Source organism: Populus trichocarpa, chromosome 10 (genome assembly GCF_000002775.5).
Source record: "Populus trichocarpa isolate Nisqually-1 chromosome 10, P.trichocarpa_v4.1, whole genome shotgun sequence".
NCBI lineage: Eukaryota > Viridiplantae > Streptophyta > Magnoliopsida > Malpighiales > Salicaceae > Populus > Populus trichocarpa.
Window position 1 is genome coordinate 567,754 of NC_037294.2, and position 20,644 is coordinate 588,397.

The 20,644-nt window shown below is 34.1% G+C and overlaps 1 protein-coding gene across 4 annotated transcripts; it reads right to left on the bottom strand.

Annotated features, from left to right (window-relative positions):
* Positions 1-6,120: 6,120 nt before the first annotated feature.
* On the bottom strand, positions 6,121-17,940 carry LOC7477219 (phospholipase D zeta 1). Of its 4 annotated transcripts, none has more exons than XR_002984343.2 (20): positions 17,362-17,940; positions 16,923-17,024; positions 16,671-16,786; positions 16,436-16,577; positions 15,339-15,506; positions 14,197-14,370; positions 13,398-13,640; positions 13,185-13,301; positions 12,517-12,656; positions 12,259-12,408; positions 11,398-11,554; positions 10,794-11,303; positions 10,201-10,311; positions 8,915-9,061; positions 8,624-8,821; positions 8,361-8,462; positions 7,947-8,078; positions 7,778-7,843; positions 6,455-6,911; positions 6,121-6,366 (listed from the first exon to the last, which is right to left on the bottom strand). XR_002984343.2 is itself a non-coding variant. In XM_002315450.4 (20 exons), exons 1-20 carry the CDS (start codon positions 17,647-17,649, stop codon positions 6,528-6,530), a joined length of 3,372 nt encoding a protein of 1,123 aa, XP_002315486.3. In that variant the 5' UTR covers positions 17,650-17,938; the 3' UTR covers positions 6,121-6,527. The 4 variants fall into 4 exon arrangements, 3 of the variants coding, with proteins under 3 accessions (XP_002315486.3, XP_024466390.1, XP_024466391.1); XM_002315450.4 differs by having other exon boundaries at positions 6,121-6,774; positions 6,850-6,911; positions 17,362-17,938; XM_024610622.2 differs by having other exon boundaries at positions 6,121-6,911.
* Positions 17,941-20,644: the final 2,704 nt, after the last annotated feature.

Sequence of the window (20,644 nt, forward strand, 5' to 3'; positions counted from 1 at the left end):
ATCTGCTTTGCATGCGAAACGAAAGGAACAAAGCCGTCGGTATGCGTGGTAACCGAGTCGTGAATTAGCCTGTTCCGGTACCCTGCACTGGACTACAAGCGTCGTGTGAAACGCTCGGATGTCACGTGCCGAATATATTCCACCCATGTATCCTCCGGGATGTATGGCGGCCTGAAATCCTTCCAAACCATCACGTCATTCCAGCTTAGTAGAGCGTTTCTCTAGCATATTTTTTAGCTTTTTTTTGCATCTCATACCAAAAATCATGCAAACTACATGATACAAACGTATTCTATATGAGTTAATGACAACTAAAATTTTAATATTTAAAATAAAAAATAATTATCATATTGTTTTCATTGTTACCTAGTTGTAGCATGATTCACCCAAACCTTCCTCGCAACATTGTCATTTTCTCTATCCCATTCAAATTTATCCTTGCATTAAAAATTTATAAAAAATAAATCAATAATATAAATAAAGTAAATGAATTTACATAAAAAATAATTAAAATTTTAAGTTAACACTAACCTTAAATCTTGTAAACTATGCATCGACATGATGTTTTCAATCAGGATATTTGAAAACCTGATTCCATTGAAACAATGAAATCTCTATTAACGATTTAAACACCGATGTTATCACTCGAGTGACCTCAATGTTTGTAAACCTTAAAATCGATAAAATGAATGTAATATTAATTGTTCATAAATTGTTAAACACAAACTAACTCAAAGCAAAACAAACTTACATTGAAAGGTCGTCCTTCCAATATACCTCGTACTTACGGGTGAATGGATCCCGCTATGAAGGAACATCGCCTCTACGTTATGGAACAACACTTGAAGAGGCAACATCATGAGTCGACGCATGTGCCTCTTCTTGGTCAGCATCTAATGACACGTTGTCATCATCGCTGCTAGAAGAACTAGCTGCGATCATGTGCTCACAAAGTGCAGTTGATTTTTCTCTATGCATCTACACAAATTTGATGAATATTTACATAATTAATTTCATTTAAAAAAAAATTAACAGCACCTCCTCTATACTAGAAACTACCCAGAATTTTCAATCCTGCAAATATACAAAATATATGCCACAATCCAGTTGATTTTACTTTATTTCTACCAACAATTTTGGATTATTCAATTTTATCTCATTTTCAATGTGATAATATTTTTAATCCTAAATTGACAAGAATTTTTTGTAATTAAATTTAATCCTATTTATTCAATTAACATTTATACTACAAATTTGACAATAACAATTAAAATTCAACAAAACAATAAAACATTATTGCAATGTAGAGAATAAAATAGAAAAAACAATTAATCCTATATATTCAATTAACATTTATACTACAAATTTAACAATAACAATTAAAATTTAACAAACATAATAAAACATTACTGCAATGTAGACAATAAAACAGGAAAAAAATTAATCTTGTATATTCAATTAACATTTATACTACAATTTAATAATAACAATTAAAATTCAACAAACACAAGAAAACATTATTGCAATGTAGAAAAAAAAAATACAAAAAAAAATATAAGCTTTAGGAATGAAAAATGCTTACCTTAATGACATGCTTAATTTCAGAGTTTATCTACGTGTGATATAAAAAATAAAATACATTGTTAATAAACCAAAGAAAAGAAGAAAAAAAAATACATCAAAAGATTCACCATATATACTTGTTGATTGTGTTAAGAGGAAAAACCTTACATTCTACTTGAAGATGTTGAGACAGGAGAGGATTGAAAGAGTGAGAGTATAGAGAATAGTGTGAGAATTGAGAGAGTGAGAGTTTGTGAGAGAATGAGAGAATTGAGAAAATGAAGTTCTAGTGTCATCGCTGGGTTTTTATACCTTGTTTTTACCTACGGAATCATCAACGATATATAAAATAATTTTATTTTTAATTAATCTGTTGGTTATTCCCATGGTAAATTCACTTTGAAATTTTTATTTCGCATTAAAATTTTCAAAAAACTCAAGATTTTTGGCAGTCTATCTACGATTTCGTCGATAAAAAAGTTAACAATACACAATAAGAGATGCATTAATTAACAAGGCATTGGAATTCGCAGTCCGTCATAATTGCCTTGGAAACCTAACACTCACTCAATGCACTTTAATTGACATCACTGACATGAGAAGGGGAACAATTTCCTTTACCTCTTGAATACATTGACAAACAAGATCCATTGGTGTTTTGGATGGTATTTCCCTTGATGTTATTGACTGTGAACAGTGCTAGGAGGAGGGGAACAATTCTCTTCGCCTCTTGAATACACCGACGAACACAAACCGTCGGTGTTTCCATCGGTGTGATGCACAGTGAACAGTGTCAGGGGGGACAGTTCCCTTTGCCTCTGGAATACACCGACGATTTGTGTTTGTCGGTGTTTCCATCGATGTACTGCACAATGAACAATGTCTGGGGGAGGGGAACAGTTCCCTTCGCCTCTAGAATACACCGACGGACACAAACCATCGGTGAGTGCACAGTGAATGATGCCAAATATTCCCTATCTATTCATCATGTAAATACTGAAATTGAAAGTTGCTCGCACAACACAATAACAGAAGTTCACATAACAATAATAAAATAAATACTTCTTTGTGAGAATTTCGTTAATAAGTTCTCTTTCAGCATGTTCCCTTCAAGTAAAATGCTTCTCGTCCATTCAACAATTTTGTCATAACTGGCCTCACTTAACCCATAATCCGATTTGATAGTAAACACCTATACAACGCCAGATAATTTACTGTGATTTGTGCAGCCATCCTATAATGGTTCGTCAGAATCTTTCAGAAGATCAAAAAACCTTGCAGCATCTGCATTAGGTTCTTCATCTATGATTGGACATTGACCAGCATGACCCCGATTCATTCTCATCATACCCATAACCATAATCCTATAAGGATTACTGTTTTTAGTTTCAACTCTATGCACATTGCTAGCACTAGAAGTTGACCCAACCATCCTTTCTACCATGGTCTCGTGAGGAACAAATGGTTCTTCATGTGCATACCAACACAAGTATTCCTCCATACACCTTTCATGTAGAAGATGTATTGTTACAACATCTGGATCGAGAAACTTTTTATTTTTACACCTCTTACATGGACACCTAATACCGCTTCCACTAATATTTATTGGAATAGATATTGCGTAATTAATAAAACCCTGAACCTCATTACAATAATTCATCCTCCGCAATCCTTGAAGTGAATCTCGATACATCAATAAACGATCATCCATAACTTCTATCGAACCAATATATATCAAAAAATGATGACAACAATATGTATTAATTAACTACATTAAGTAAATAATCAACCTACTTTCATACTTCTCTTAATTCATTATCAATTATCTACGTAGATACAAATTTGCACACATTAATTTACAGAAATTACAACTCGGCAATGAAATTGACAAAATATAAAACGGACCGTTAAACAAGCCATTATTTATATCATCACAACACACCTAAGTAGGTAATTCGATATAAGTTTCAACAATTTACAAATAAATATAATTTTACAAAATTTAAAACAAACCGTAACATCTACAAAATCATGTATCCATACAACAAGTTTGTTTGAGAAAAAACAATAAAACAAGTAAACACCCAAACAAAATACATATGCTACAAAAATATGCAATAGAAAAATTGACATTTCAAAATTGTGTTTAAATTTTTTAAAAAATGATAGATTTACTTCCTTAAAATGAAAAACTTGCAATAAAAGTGCTACTGTGACTGGGAAGGTCGAGTAAGGATAAGTTGTGTTGATATTGGATGGGGGAGGGGTCTGTTTGTTAGTTGCATATTAGGGGGGGTTGTTTAGTTGTAGAGGGGAAGAAGGAGAAATAGAGGAGGGGAGGGACGACGACCAGGTCATATATTAACTATTACCGATGAAATGTTTTTATTTTTCATTTTGTCGGCAATTCTGTCAGTATAAGTGACACGTCACTGTATGATTTTCCCTGTTTGAATCCAACTGTAATTCAATCGGTAAAAATATCAATAAAAAATTACATGTCATCGTACTTTTTTTTGTTTTTTAAATTCCTTTTATTCCGACTGAGATTGTCTCGGTATTTACCGACATAAATATTCCATCGGTAAATACCGACGGAGTTAGCGATGAAATAAATTCAGTCGGTAAATATCACCCCAAGATATCGATGGATTTTTTTTATCGGTAATTTCATTTGTATTCATAGAATTTCTAGTAGTGATTTAACTCTTTATATTGCTGAAAAGTGCTTGTATATAGAAGAAAAAAAATTGTATTGTTCATGGCTTTTCTTAATTTAAAAAACAATGAAAAACTTGTACAAGAAAGCTGTGAAGAATCTTTAAAATATATTTTCTGAAAAACAAAAGGGTAGTTTTTGGGTGAAGAAATATTATATCTCAACAAAAACTTTCAATTTTTTTTAACTCGAGTTTTTTATTAAAAAAAAACTCATGCTTTTATAGAAGTTGAATCCAAAACAATAAAGTGAAAAAGATGCTCATTTATTAATTAACTACACATGTCAAACTTTAATATTGTTTTATTTTATTAATTTAACTCACAATCAATCACATCTTCAAATCAACTTACACGTCAACAAAGCTAAATTTTGTTGAACGGTCTAGCAATTTTTCTAAACAATAGAAACAAATTTAACCTAACCCCGATGATATATATAATTATTTAACGAGGGTATATATGCTCTCCATCGTAAATTAAAATAAGATTTAGCTAGCTAGTTTGATGTCATGACTGATCGTGATTTGTCGGTCAAGAAATATGAAAAGTAATGAACGATGAGCTCAGGGCAATTAAAGTAAGATTAACACATGGCCGGGAGAGGAAGGGGATTAAGATTGTATTATCTTCAAGAGGTGCTAATAATTAAGTAGAATATATAGCACCGATTTACACAAAAATATTGTGAGTGCTGTGCTCCTACATATGATGATACCAAACACATGGCTGGTGTTTAACGCAGCCGATGTGCTGACCCCTACGATTGTGATGTGTAATGGACTTGGCAGGCAGCCACCATAACCATCATCTAGCTGTTCTTGTTAGATGATCGATATTATTTTAATGTGTTAATATTAAAAATAATATTTTAAAAATAAAAAATTTTATTTTAATGTATTTTTAAATAAAAATTATTTTGAATCGTCATCGCTGCTACAATCGCAAACAAAATCAGGAAAATAATGTGGGAGAGAAGTGAACAAAGATTTCAGAGAAGGAGAGCATGAGATGAGACGATCATCTGGGTTGTCACATGCACCTAATTGCTTCTGTATATTGCATTCCAAGCACCGTGATTCAAACTGATTTTTGCACGAGATTCTTTCATGGAAGAAGGAATATTGGCCGGGTTGGGCTCTACAAGCTGCTTGGCTACTCCTAATCTCAATTTATATGCATTGCAAGCATTTTTTCCATCTTTATGTAGGCCATATTTTAATCTTTAAACACGAGTTTTTCAAAAAAAAAAAAAAAAACTAATTTTTGTAATGCCAACATAAATGACTTACTGTTTATTAAACTAAAACTACTTTTTGGCCGGCTTAATAGAGAGAAAACAAAACTGCATGTGTTATTTTAATATTTAAGTTAATTTACTAAATACTTTTCTAATATTAAAAGAATTTGTCCTTTTCTGGAAGCCTCAACACGATAGAGAAATAAAGTTTTTATTTAAATAATTTATCATTATCCATCGTATTCTGTGGGCAGAATCTAACAGCGCCACTCAAATTAAAGTAATAAGGGGTATAATTGTAAGATTTTAAACTCCGCGAGACTTGGCTTGAAATAAAATCTTAATAGTTAGAGGACTGAACTGAAAAATCTAATCGTTTTCTCTTAAAGTGCCCATCGGTTTAATTATGCAACTTCGAGGACGAGGGGAGATGGCATAATGGCCAACAAAAGAAGGGGTCTAAAAAAGAAGAAGTCAGATTTGTGGATGACATTTGAAAGGGTCCCACGTAGAAATCAAAGTGCAAAAAAAATAAAAAATAAAAGAAAAAAAAAGGAAAAAAAAACATAAAAAAGAAAAAGAAAATAGATAATCACGTCTGACTAAACCAACCCAAGTTGATAACATTAACAACATATTGAAATGAGGTATTTGTTATCAATTACATAATCGACAAGAGAAAGAAAATAGAACCCGAGAACAGATGATTTAATAAACTTTTTTTTTAATGAAAAAAAAAATGCTGGAGGAGCAATGCTGCTTAAGTACGTATATATTTTGTATTTGGTTGGTACAACAAATAGAGCTCTCCTTATCCCCATCTCTATCTCGTATTTATATGCAACCTACCAGAGCGAAAAAAGAATAAAAAAAAACAGGGGATTTTTTAATGAAATGATTTGAATGCTATAAAACAATGGCCAGCAGCATTACCAGGAATCGTCACCGCCGTGTAACCCAGCAGAGAAAAACACTGGGACTGGTGACTACCCTCTACTCTTGAAACCTAATAAAAAACTTGGGATGCATAATACTCGCTCTCATTGAACACAGGTCTCAAGTCTTCCTTGCACATGAAGTCCAGAGGGAAAGAAACAAGATGCCCCCGCACCGACTTTAATCTCTCCAGCGGATCGGTGTTTTTTATGTCTCCATTTTGGTAAGACTCAAGCTTTTGAGGGGCTATCCCTAGATCGATGGTGGTATGGCCAAGCCTATCCTTCCAGAACGCCGTACTTTGTCTGAGTGCGGCTCTGCATGCGAGTAGGGGCGGAAAGCAATTGGTTAAGATCATTAGGCAGGGAAAGATAAGTGAAGAAGTATCATACCTGGTGTGTATAAGATCACTTGGCACACAAGAAAAGACATCCTGATAGATCATGGTATTTGTCTGTCAAATGAGAATCACCGATACATGATGTTAGTTGGTAGACCAGATTCGAGGCAAACGCAAAAGCCCATCGGGAAAAACCTCGGGCAAAAGATGCATTGTTTATGCCGTTTAGCATATCCGATATATAGAATATTTATACCCCTTGTATTTGGTTGATAAAAAAGCACAGGCAGATTATTTTGGAGCAAATTAAAGTTTTTATCCAGTAGAATATGCGCTGCTATAACTTCATAACTATGCTCTTGTCTTTGCCTCGGACCTTTCAGGATGACACCCATGCCAAAAACATACCACACTCTTTCGCCGAAGTTTAAAAATCGACCAAGAAAAGAGAGGGCCAGGGTAAGAGGTTCGACAGAGGTCATTGCTTAGTAAAAATTGTAATATAATGGAAACGGCATGTCTAACAACAATTCCAATGAGTATATAATAAGATTAAGGGAACAAACACGAGAAGCAAACAGTGACAGTAATTTAGCCATTCAAAGCGCTCCATCTATATCAGCAGATGTAGGAAGCACTTTTTAATGCGAACACAGCCTCTTAACATGTTGATATGTCAGCTGAAGAGAAAATCCATGTAGAAAAAGAATTTTCCTTTATTAGCTTTTGTTTAAGAAATTAGAAACTTCATATGACAATGCCTAGTAACTCACACCCTATTAATGCAAGCTTTTGAACTCTGCCATCAACGCCTATGGGAAGTCCTCCAGATTCAGCATTTAACATACACAAACAATATACATTGGATATTTGAATGCAGGCAGCAATTCCAAATTGTTCTTCACATTGAATCGAAGTTTGGAAAAAGAAAAAGTGCTGTATGAAGTAGTCTTCTAAAATAAAATCATTCCTGTTCTCACCTTTGCAGTTGACATCCATCTGTCTTTGTAAGTCGACTCAATTACTGGGTCAATCACTTTATGGATCTGAAATTAAAAGAAAAAGGATGTGCTGTGTCAGATGGAAAGCAACAGTAGTCTATCAGTGACGTGACTTCATAATTGTGGAGCAGTCAATATTTACACTAACCTCTTTGGCATGAAGACCAAGGTGTTCAGACCACAATGAAAGGCGGAGACTAAGAGCAAATTTTCCAGCCTTCCAGGGCTTCCCTCCCATTAATGAATCCACAAATTCCTTGTCTTCGATAAGTACCCCAATCTATTACAAAATTGTACCAAGGAAACAATGTAATAAATTTCTTTAATCGTTGAAAGTTTTACAAGCCATATGCTATTCTCATTCCCTTTAACCTGTAATCACTACTCATCATAGATCCAATTTTATCTTTGCAATTTTCCATGTCACAAACAACTGTATAAAGGCCTGGTTAGAGTTTACTTTGACAGATCATCATTCTTAATTGTATTAGGCATGCATTAACTTTGAGAATCAAAGTTTCAAACAGAAAACCATACAGGAAAACCTGGAATAGAGCAATACCTCAGAATCTCGTGACCCAAGCAAACTCCTGTCATTAATATTAGCTGATCCAATCAAGGTTGCACGGTCATCAACTATCATTATTTTACTATGGACATACACCTGCAGACACAACAAGGATAGATAAGCATTTTGTTCAATACAAAGAAACTCTGTACATAAAATCAATAGAGATTGAGGTGAAGGGCTATAAACAGCATTTGTCAAAGGCTGGGGAGAAAACTAATAGACGAAGTAATAAACAGCATGAGATCTATGCATACCTGACTGGTGACCACAGGACCACCATTAAAAAGTTGGCCATAAGCTCTAAGGCCATAGAAAGAAATGTAATCTTGAGTTTTCGGACCAAGAAGATCATATAAGTTGTGCAATACTGAATTTTGTCCTCTGCAAATAGTTCGATATTGCCAATGCATTATGGCTCTGACAGATGCTGCACCACCATCATCTACACCACCCTGTGAGACTAAAACTTGAGCCAACAAAGACGAGAGAAAAAAAAAGGGAACATCCAAATTTCAAATTTCAAGTAATGAACAAAGAATTAAAACCTGGAATCCTGGAAGCAGTGGTATGACAATAATAACCCTGAAACACTTCTTATCGTTAAATGCTCGCATAATACGCTGATACAATGCTTCTAACACACGATTCTGTATAATATCATCTCCTGAAAGACCTGATATGAAAAATTGATTCTGGGAAACCCAGCAATGCAGAAAAAGCCAGGCAAAACAAATAGCTTCAGACTTTTTACAATCAGCCTTAACATCAAAATATGAAACTTCCATGCTGATTAGAAAGACAGCAAGAATAAAGAACACTACAGTTGATGAAATAAAATCCTTTACTCATTCACAAAACCACCTTTTAACCAAATTATTAAAAGCTTGAAGTAAATCATTCTTGATTCCTTAGACAAAATTAAAAACTCTTTACAATCATTCGAAAACCGTATCCTTGATTGCCCCTCCAAATTCATCATAGATGAAAAGCTATTCTTCTGTACAAAGATTCTTTCGTTTTCTCCCTAAGCAGCAATCACTTCATAACTTCCAAAAATCAATAAACTTCCCCCCAGTCAACCTCTAAAACTGACTGAATTCACTTCCTCTTGCCTAAAAACCACTCATACTATGCCACAGTATACAGTCTCTACTTTTCCTTTTCTTAGCCTTCCCAGGGCCCAGGCTGATATTAGTGATATCTTTCAGGATGCACTCTTAGTAAATGTGAATGAGCAAGTTCACAGAGTAAGATAGGAGTATCTAAAATCAATTCCTGACTCTGACATAAACAAATAAAACTGGAATAGAGTGCCTTGGCCATAGCTTAGATACACAGATGGGTAGTTCAATGATGGGATAGTCCCTGTGCAACCACCAACTTTCTACACTACCGGATAAAGCCTGAACACTTGTATTTATGTCTGATAAGAGTTTCTTCTTGCAATTTTTCCCTCTAAAAACCATTTCTTTAAATACTTGCTGCACCATTAGCATCGTGTCAAGCCTCCTTTGTCATTTCATGCCTTCAACCAAATTCATGCTGCTCTTCCTTGCCAGCGATGTGAGGGAGACAGAGACTGAGCCATATATATCGAGATGGTAATTTTACAAGCAGCTGTTCAATATGACTTAAAAAACTCACTAGGAGTCAATACAATCACGAGAGGAAAAAAACTGCAGAAAAACTCGAATTGAGTGTTTCAAAATATATTCCCACCGAGGAAACAATTTGACATGAGGTGGATATGCTTGACCTTAAGTTACTTGTTCAAAAGACAGTGGGTTCCATTCACAGAAGGATACAATAAATAATGGGTAACAGTTTATACCTCGATGTAGACAAAGTTCTCCGCTTTCTCGATAAGAGAACAATAAGCACAGTGAATGCTCTCTTCAATTTGGCTTGTTCCAGCAGACCACTGACTCACACTCCTTATGACCTGGAAAATGAAAGAAATCACTGATGACAGAGGATACAGATTAAGTTTTATAGATGATTTATAAACATAATAAGTATTGAATAATCATAGCAACGTTAATGGAAAAAAAAAATCAATTGTGCTGGCTTGTAGAATGTGAAATTGTCACAAATAGAAACATGAAACAAGGTTGGCACCATTTCAGATTTTCGCGGTTCTTCCCTTTTTTTTTCAATAAATGGACAGACCTTTCAGTTCCTCTAAAATTGCTTTGAATTAAGTAAATTAAAAATTTGAACAAAACACTCTCTAGGGCTAACTGAAAGACGTGCAATGCTCAATCTTCACATAGATCATGAAAAGGTAAGAAATCCAGGCAAACCATGTTAAATATGATCTCCTGTTGGCATGGAGGACTGAGATCATCGGATGACTCAAGGTGGGTTTCTTACACTTGATTACAACTATAAGAATTGCATAAAATATCATGAGCAGTAACCCACCTGACAATGACAAGAAACACGAGAACCAACTTGCCCACTTTCATCCACAGAACCAATCTGATCAACCCTTTCTTGTGATTCCCACCATTCCAAGTCAGAAGTTTTGGTGCCAGGCTCCGCTGCTAAATCTGGAGACATTTTCACATGAAGATTCAAGGAATCGTGATCATCTACAAAGCTTGTCATTGGCATGTCTGGAACAACTGATTCAATTTTGGATTTCCGGAAAGCATGTGGGTGGCTTCTTCCAGGGGTAGACTCCAGCCCATTTCGTTTTGGGCCTACACCAGAGCCATCAGGCCCATCAGCTTCCTGAGGCAAAAGAAGAGGGATGTCTTGTAAAGATGAACCAGAGGAAAACGAATCCTGCCTTTTAATGCCTTTTACATTATCTTCAATATCTCTTCTTTCAACTTCCTTCTCTTTGTTTTGCCCCCTATAGTGTGGGATAACCATGTGCTGCTGGGGCATAAGTAGAGGAATTGCTTCCTCATATGGAGCTTTATTTCTCTGGAAAAAAGAAAAAAGCATATTCATGTTAAAATTAAAAGCTTTCCCCAACCTGCATCACAATCACCATACTAATTGGTGCTAAACTTTTGACCTTGGCAAAGTTCCAACGCTGGACAAAGTGCCTAGCTACATCACGACAAGGCGGTCCCCAAAGAGCACAATGGACATCATGCCAAGGCATTCGAGGATATTTGCCACGATCCAGTTCATCTTTCATCATATCTTCCCATGAATTTGGTTCAGATTCCCTGGAAGATGAAGTGAAAATTCATTTCATAAATCCAGCAAATGCAAATTCTGCTTCAAATAAACTAAACTACTATGCCAATTGCACATCACACCAATCTATCATTTTTCAGATGACTTGTTGAGAAGTCTTTTATGCCTGACTTCTATGTATGGTAACGTGTTTGAAAGTGCTTTTCAATGGGCGTTGTGACTGAAAAAGGCATAAAATTGATATATTTTTAATGATTTTAGATGGTTTTGACATCTTCAAAACCATTAAGAGCATCTAAATGCACTTTTGCAAAATCACCTACACCGCATTACCAAACAGGCACTTAACATTGCAAAAACAGGTTATTGCAGATTGTTGTAAGATTCCCTCTACTTCAAGAACATAGCATGAACACATTAAGTGGTTATCTATGATTGAGCATACGTTTGTTTATTAAATTCCAGTAATTATCTTTGATTGAGCATTGCATTTGTGTATGTTAAATTCCAGTGACTTCATTGTGTCAACTTGAAAAATCTTGTAACTACATTTTACAGGATATAATCAGTTAATCAAGCAGCAGAAACCACTGAAACAGCAACACCAGATACAAGATGAGATAAATAAAATGACCAAAGTAATGAATCATTTATGTATTTATCAATCTCTCAGAATATGTTCATTTAACATTCTAAGAAATCACATTTGAGTAGAGAAAAACAAATTATTTACCTTGGGTTATAATAATCCTTTCCTGGCCATTCTTGAGGAGGGCAGTCTCCCACTCTGTGTTCACATGTGTCATAACGGCCAAAGCACAGGTCCAGTCCTCCAATAAAGCAAACCTGGTGATCCACGATGACAAGCTTTTCATGGTGGGACCTAAACATAACCAAAATATATATCAGAAATTGAAAGGCCCATTCTGATGAAGATGACTCAAAATTTAGTTCTGCCCAACACTCTTAAAGCTTGTCCAATAATGCATACCAAAGGTAAACACCTGTTGAAAAGTGGTCAGGAGACCGCAGTACCCTCACATTCTCATGAATACTAAGAAGCTTTCTCTTGCTATACACACTATTTATTTTCAGAGCAAGAGCCACCTCTTTATAGAGAAGAATATATATCTGCAGTGAAAAATTTAGATTACACCACCGGTCATGCATATAAAACCAAAGCAGGTTGAAAGAAATCCTGCAAAGAAATCTTGATAAAACTCCATGTCACATACCACTTAAAGGCTTTCCCTATGATTTTTCTAACTTTATTTAAACTTGTAAATATACCTCAAGGTTCCTCGGTGCCTAAATTATATTGGGCAATTGCACCATTTAACCAGAAAACACGTATGCATGGGGGAAATAAATGTAGTGGAATGCAACGCTTGTAGAAGCTTTCTATATATACTACAAAAGTTAATGCCCCTATTTCCATAAAAGATAAGGCATCTAGAGAACATTTGTGCCCATAAAAAAGACTCATGGCCCATCCTCAATTTATCACCTTCAGTCATGCTTTAGAAAAGAAAAAAAAAAACAGCTTCAAAAGTTTAGTGCATATTATATTATAATTATTAGTAAAACTAAATATCAAATCAAATGTAATAAGTAAGAAAGCATCAAAGCAGGAAAGAACAATAAACAAGCAATTTGCACCTGAATCCCTTGTTTAGCTTTAATTTCCAGCAAAGAATCAAGTCTAGAAGAGGCATGATCACGAAAAGGACGCCTTAGATAAAGTTCTGGGCACAGCCACCACCCACAAATAAATATCTGCAGAGAATTTACATCAATCCAAAAGATACTGTATAAATTAAATCGCAGAATAAATAACAATGAGGAGAGATGATTCAATGCACTGGAGCTGACCTCAGATTTAGCATCCTCAATTGATGAAGCAATAGCATCAAAAGCTGCCCTACCATCTATAAACCACTGAGCCTGACTACCATCGTCAGACAAACCCCTAGGAGGAGCAAAAGAGCCAAAGCGATGAGGATGACACCAACCCTCAGGAGGCCTAAGTCCAGCATCATTAATTGCAGCAACCCAATCTTTAACTCTGGCACCACTTTTAGATCTCAAGTCTATGCTTCTGTTTCCACATGTGACCTTTGAAGTTTCCAATCATCTGTTAGTAAGTGAAATTATCTGATACAATTTCCTCATCACTAAATCATTAATAAACTTACAGTAATGAAGAGGAAAACCCATCACAAATTGAATATATACCACCTAATAACCTGTTGTATCTAAAGGCATCTAACTTGAATTCCCTCTATATTTCTTTGTTTGGTTGTTTACTACACATTTCCTAAAAATACAACCCATGTAATCAGTCAGGCTCTGACATGCATGGAAGGATCATATCACTTTTGAAAATGTAATGGCTATCATCTAGTTTGCCTTGCCATCAACAACCAGCAATATGCTTATAGCTTCTCAGATTACAATGTGCTTGTGTGCGTTTGCATGTGTAACTGATCCTTAATCAAGAAAAGCAGCTGACACCAAATCCAGGATATACCATCATCAGCAAAGTATTGGGATAGGGCTAGTACAAAATAACATCATCAAAATTTAAAGATAACTCAAGGTCAAATTGATTGTTTGTACAAAAGCACAATAAGGAAAATCCCACAGAAGAAATAAACTGCACACTGCTTACCTTAAAACTGTGCCGTAAGGGATTCCTCTCCTTTATTTCTGCTGCTAATGACACTCGGCCTTCACCACTTCCATCTGAAGTAGGTAATACATCAAAAACAATTATATCCAAAGGTTTGGTAGCAAAAGGATCAGCCAGAAGTGCCAAGAATCCTGGTTTCAAAACAGCCCACACCTGCAGAAAATCATAAAACATGGACAATGTTGTGTGATTCCTCTTGTTGTGGAACCTACAGAAAGTTAGAGCAGTCTATTGTTGGTGTACTATCAAGAAGACCCCAACTAAACCACAAAAGTTGACATGCATCTCCAGGCTAAATCATTTCTGAATTAATCTTTTCCCTTGCCACTACTATTAATTTCCCTCTTTCAGCTTTATTATGATAAATCATATGCTCTATCTAAATTTTTGCAACAATTATCAAGTTTGAACTACAGCAGCAAGATCCAATAAATGAATTGTAATTTTGTGAATGCTGAATCTTAAAGGAATTAGATTCATAAAGTATAATACATGCGAGACGTAATGCATAATGTTCAATGCAGCAAAATAAATTAAGGTTATCAAGTTATTTATCAAGCTTTTAGATAACTCAGCAGAATGATGTAGAAGGATCAGTCGTTTCACCCTGTCTTGTTCAGCAAAGTATTAGGTCATGATAATGATTTTTTTATTAGTCACTTCTGCATATATTAACTATATGTGGCACCCATATTACATTTGAGCTCCATGATAAATGCCCATGGATATAGAAAGTGTGGTTTTATACCAGCCTTCATATTTACCCAACAAACTTGACTTTCTTTTTTAAGAATTTCCTAATCAGGATATAGACCAAAAGAAATTCCAAACTGTCCAAATCGAGAACGGAGAAAACAAGGAAGTAACTAAACAAATGCATATGCTTGTGCAAACATTCATTTGTAGTGATAGGAGGTCTCATTTATGTGTTCTCAGAAGAAGATTCAATGTTAAAATACTCAAAATATCATTCAACAATGTCTCAATAAAACCAAATGCAATGATGAACCATAAACAGAAACCCTTCATTGTTGCACAATGGTGCACATACACAAAAATGACAAACGCATCTTCAAATCAAAGCCAGGTACAGACCTAGTCTAGGGACAAGATTGCATTACCTTCTGCCAGTTGTCATTACAGCAACTAAAGCAACAGCAAGCACATTTCCTGGAATCATCATTCTTCACTATTTGTGGTAGATGCTTCACCATAACATATTCTTCTTTCAGCTTAGGGCCATATTCTGGTAAAAAGGACAATTTCGAGACCTCCAAAAACTTGCAAACCTACAACAGAAATTGTCTATTGTAAAATGCATCCCGATTAGCAATCAAGAAGCAGTAAACATTAAAAGAAAGAGTATTTTCAATTTTAAAACATTAGGTGTTAAAAACCCAAGACTTTGGAATTATGGGTTGAACTGGAAGCACCAGTAGTTCAAATTCTCTATGATAGGTTCAAACGGTTCATCATCACACCACACAAACAGAGCAAGTTCCTGACTGCATAGATATCAATTGATTTGAGTGTAATGGTGTTTCTAAAGGTTGTACAGATGAATGGCAGCCTGACAATTCAAATGATGCATCACATAGAAATGAACTACAGGCTTGCTTATGATGAGTGCAAAGGACAATAAAGTAGACAAACCCAACCAAAGGCAGCACAGGAGGAGAAGACATGTATTTGCTGATTAGGGCATACATTGAGCAAGTATGAAAATTGATGCTTCGATGAGATGCCTGGTGCATTGTTTTTGGCTCAAACTACTTGTAACCAATTTAAAAACAGCGTGGAGCTTAATTGATCATTGTCATATGTTAGAATATTAAAAAAATCCTCAAGTGACATGCAAGAGGAAAAAAAAAAGTTGCCTTCAATGTTTTTTCAGAAGTTTCCACATCTGATATATGTATAAGCACTAGAGACAAAGAAGAGGGCATGTAGGAACTAAGGTGAATATGCCGAGCAGACCCTTGCTTTGGAGTTCAAAGTAATGGTAGCTAGCAGAGATGCTGGATTTATTTATCTAAAATTCACATTTTTCTGAAGTCATCACCATATGAAAATTAATGTATGTTATTCACTTTGTTAATTTGAAAGAAAGCTTTCACTGTCCGCAAACAAATCATGGATATGTATTCCGAATAACACCAGCAACAAAATAAGACGGGTGCCACAAACTATTTTTAAAAATATTAGAGTTCAAACATACCTCTCTGGAGTTAACAATATCCATGTTCCCTAAAAAGTGATTTAAATATTGTTGCATTGCAACCTTTGCATCGTCCGACATCGAATGCTGCTTTCCCAATGCTGGACGAATAACTGGTAAAGCAGCACTTGATGGAACATCCCTGAACAGAAAAATCACCTGTAAGAACTATGAGAATTACTGTAGACAAGGACATAATTCATGTTTAATAATTATAAAAGGTGTAGGTTGTAACCTGTTTTTGGCAATTTCATCATGATGCAAAGGAACGGTCTCATCATCAGCATCATCATCATCTTGCACCATGGGCGTATGTTCTCCTATTCCTAGATTTTGAAGCCAATCTTTAACCTTTAATATAATTTTTCAATGAAAACCACATCAACATCACCTTCGCATATAAAGTCATATTAACAACATAACAATCTCAAAGCATTCAGTTATACAAAAACTAAACCAATGTGATCCACCACACACAGAGACAAACCTGCTCTTGCTTCTCCTGAATTTCCTCGAAAAACAATCGTTTCTTCAATGCAAAATGTAAATAAAACACTTGAGCCGCTTTCTTCAACAGTGTCCACTTGAACTAAATTCACCAAAATAAAATTACACGTTAAAAATCTTACATTTATACGCCCCTACTAATTCCAGATAAAAAAAACAACTCTACTTAAATAATTCTCCACAAAATAGAGGATCCAATAATAATTAAATATTCTCCGCAAATTAGAGGATTCAATAATATATTTAAATATGTAATATATCTTAGGTTAATAGAATCTAAGCTTCAAATTTTACTTTTCAACTAGCTTTTATGATCATCCAAACACGGCCTCACATTCAAATTCAAATTGAATATTCAAAATTCAGAAACCTAAAAAACAAAATCGAGTCAAAATTTAGTTAACCGATTGTATCTGTACCTGTTTGTATTGAACTTCGATAGTGTAAGATAATTGAACAGGACTAATATCGCTGAGGTCGGGTCTAGATACGGAGACGATAGTGCCTTTCGGTAATTCATCGAAAATCCGACAGGATTCCGGTGTCGAACCTTGACGGAAAGAGAAGAAGGACGATATTATTGATGATGATTGTGGTTGTAACGGCGTTGATGGCTCTGATTGCATTTTTACGTATCGGGGACCACCACCACCACCACCACCACCTCCGACACTTCCACCTCCCATTAATTGCTCTGATGATGCCATTGATTTTGACTTAATTTAAATTAGTAATTTTTCTTATATAAAAAAATGAGAACTGGCGACTTTTTTTTTCGTTTGTTTAGATCTGAGTTAAATTTTCTGGTTGAGAGAAGGGGAGAGACGGTAGAAAGTTTGGAATGGTTGGTTTGGGGTTTAAATAAGTGAGAGAGGGCCATCGAGATTCGCGAACCCACGTGGTCAGATCTGGAAGCGTTCAAAAGGTGGGTTTTTTTGGGAAATGTGGGTTAACGGATTGTCCGAACAAGAACAGATGGCTCTTCTTGCACTTTATGAAGAAGCATATAAATGCTATTGATTGTGATTTATATGTGTTGAAACTTGCAAGCTGGGAGAAAAATTCGCTGGCAAATCGGTACCGACATGGTATGTTAGAATATTTAGAAGCTTAATTTTAAAATTTATGTGATTAATTAAGGTGTAAGCTAACTCGAATATTAATATTAATAAAAAATATATTTTTTTTTTTGGAAATGCAGTATGACATGATTTAAAAATAAAAAATAAAAAATAAAATTTATTTTAAATTATTTTAATATTCTAAAATTAAAAATAAATCTCAAAAATAAAAATATTATTTTAATATATTTTCAGGAAAAAAATAACTAATATGATAATAATAAACACTATTTTAACTATAGGTGAAAATAAACTAGTAATTTAAGTTAATTTTTAAGAAATATGATTGTGTTATGAATATGTTTTTATATATAAATTTTTAAAAGGGAAATTATATCTAGTCTTGCTTTTTTTTTTTTAATTTATCTTTATGATTTGAAAAATTACATCTTTATATCTTTGATTAACTCAAGAATTAAAATAATATATAAAAAAATAAATTTATTCTTGAGTAGCTGATCAGTATTTGAAAAAAGAACTATGTTTGTGGAACAGGGCTACTGTATATTGTAAAAAAGGATCAGGAGCTCACAACAATGCTAACCGCCAACGGAGGAGAAATTTCTGCGGGAAAACACGATATGCAGTGGCGTAAATGAGAATAAGGACAACATTACCACCTGCAAATATATCTAAGAAGATATATTCTGCTTCCCCAGCCGGAACACGGCTGAATCCTCGCCTGCAAGTGGCGGAGGGGCAGAGGTACCACCCAATTCCTGGCCAGGCAACTAATGGCCTGTACAAATTCTAAACACAGGAACCCTACCCAACAATTCCTTGACTGTTACAGCAGCACAGTGAACGGCATAAGGATCTCCAGGTCCATTTCTGAAAAGAATTCTGTCTGGTTTTATCTTTAGAGTTTCTGATGGTGGCCGATTTGAAGGCACCACAGTGATTTTACAGCCATAAGATGCTACGCGTCTGAGTAAATCATGCTTGATCCCAAAATCATATGCAATGACCTTCAATCCAAGAGTAAGAATAAAAAACAGAAAGAGCAATTTATAAACAAAGATTTTCATTTTCATTTTATGCGTTCTCATTTATTCTATCTAATTAATTCTAAAGATTTTTCTACATATGCAATCTTATAATTCAATTACGAGGGGTAACTTAACTGGTCAGATTTTATATTTGCTTTGTAATAATCATAAATTTGAGTCTCTTCAGGGCCATTAAAGGTTTACATAATCGTTAATTTCAGTGCCTATGAGATTAGTCGAGGTATTCGCAAGCTGGCCCGAACACCCACGTTGATAAATAAAATATAAAAGAAAAATTAGAAACAAATTACATTAATTTCATCAAAGCATTTTAAACTAAAAAACACATGTAAAAAATCAATCACAATTTAAAAATAAAACTAAACCAAATAATAGTTCAAGAAACCAGTAACAAATAGAAACCGACTATATACAATTCGGGCGTGTCATTGTTCATTGCCTCTTTTTCGTCACGCGTAGCGTGGCTGTGCTCGTTGCTTTGAATCTAATCCAAGACAATATGATGTAAATCCCTCCAATATTGTCGGGAGATGTAATTATTGTAACCATGTTTATTGGCTGGGAAACCATTTATGATATATGTGAACGTGAGAATACTTCAAGTCGACGATCGTTACCTGCATCTTTCGAACCAGGAATACATGTTTGTATATAAATAAATAAAAACTGTCAGGCAAATTAAGTATGTCTGTGGACATATATCATTTTCCAGTATAATTACTGTTTTACTCTTAAAAAACATTAATGGTTTTGTTGCTAAAGATAATTCGATATTTTCATAAAATTTATTGGTTATTATAAAATTGATTAGAAATATGTATATTTTTTTTAACCTTTTTAAATATACTAGAATGATTAAATTATCATTAAAATAAAATAAAAATCAAAACTAGTACACATGGGCTTTTTTGATTTTTTACTTTTAAAAGCACAGTAAAATAATTATATTACCTTGAAAAACAATTTTTTTAACTAGGTGTATAAAGATTTTTTTTGTATTTTCATTATAGTTTTTTGTTATAATCAAGTTGAGTGAAAGCAATTTAGACCCTTTTTATTTGTTGGAAAGTGGTTTTTATGGAAAGTGGATTCCTGAAAAGTAAATTATTTTTTTATGTTTGACAGTGTCATAGAAAACGATTTGGAAATATTTTCCAGTATTTGACTATGCTATAAAAAATAAGTTAGAAAATAACTTTTTTAATTTTTTTTTGAAAACTAAATCTAATATATGAAAAAGTCGAAGGAAGATTGAATTGAAAAAAGAAATTTCAATCTCATAAATTATTTCAAATAAATATAAATAACAATCATAATAATAGATACCAAATCTAACGGGTAAAAAAGTTGAAAAAAAGATGAAATTGAAAAGAAGTTTCAATTTTATAAATTATTTCAAATAAAATACATAGCAATTAAAAAATGAGGATCGAATATAATTGATAAAAAAATTTCAATCAAGAAAAATATAAGAGAAACAAATAACAATAAAAAAATAAGGACTAAAGTTGATATAAAAATAAAATTATATCAAATTCTAAGGGATGAAATAAAAAAAATTCAAAACAAAA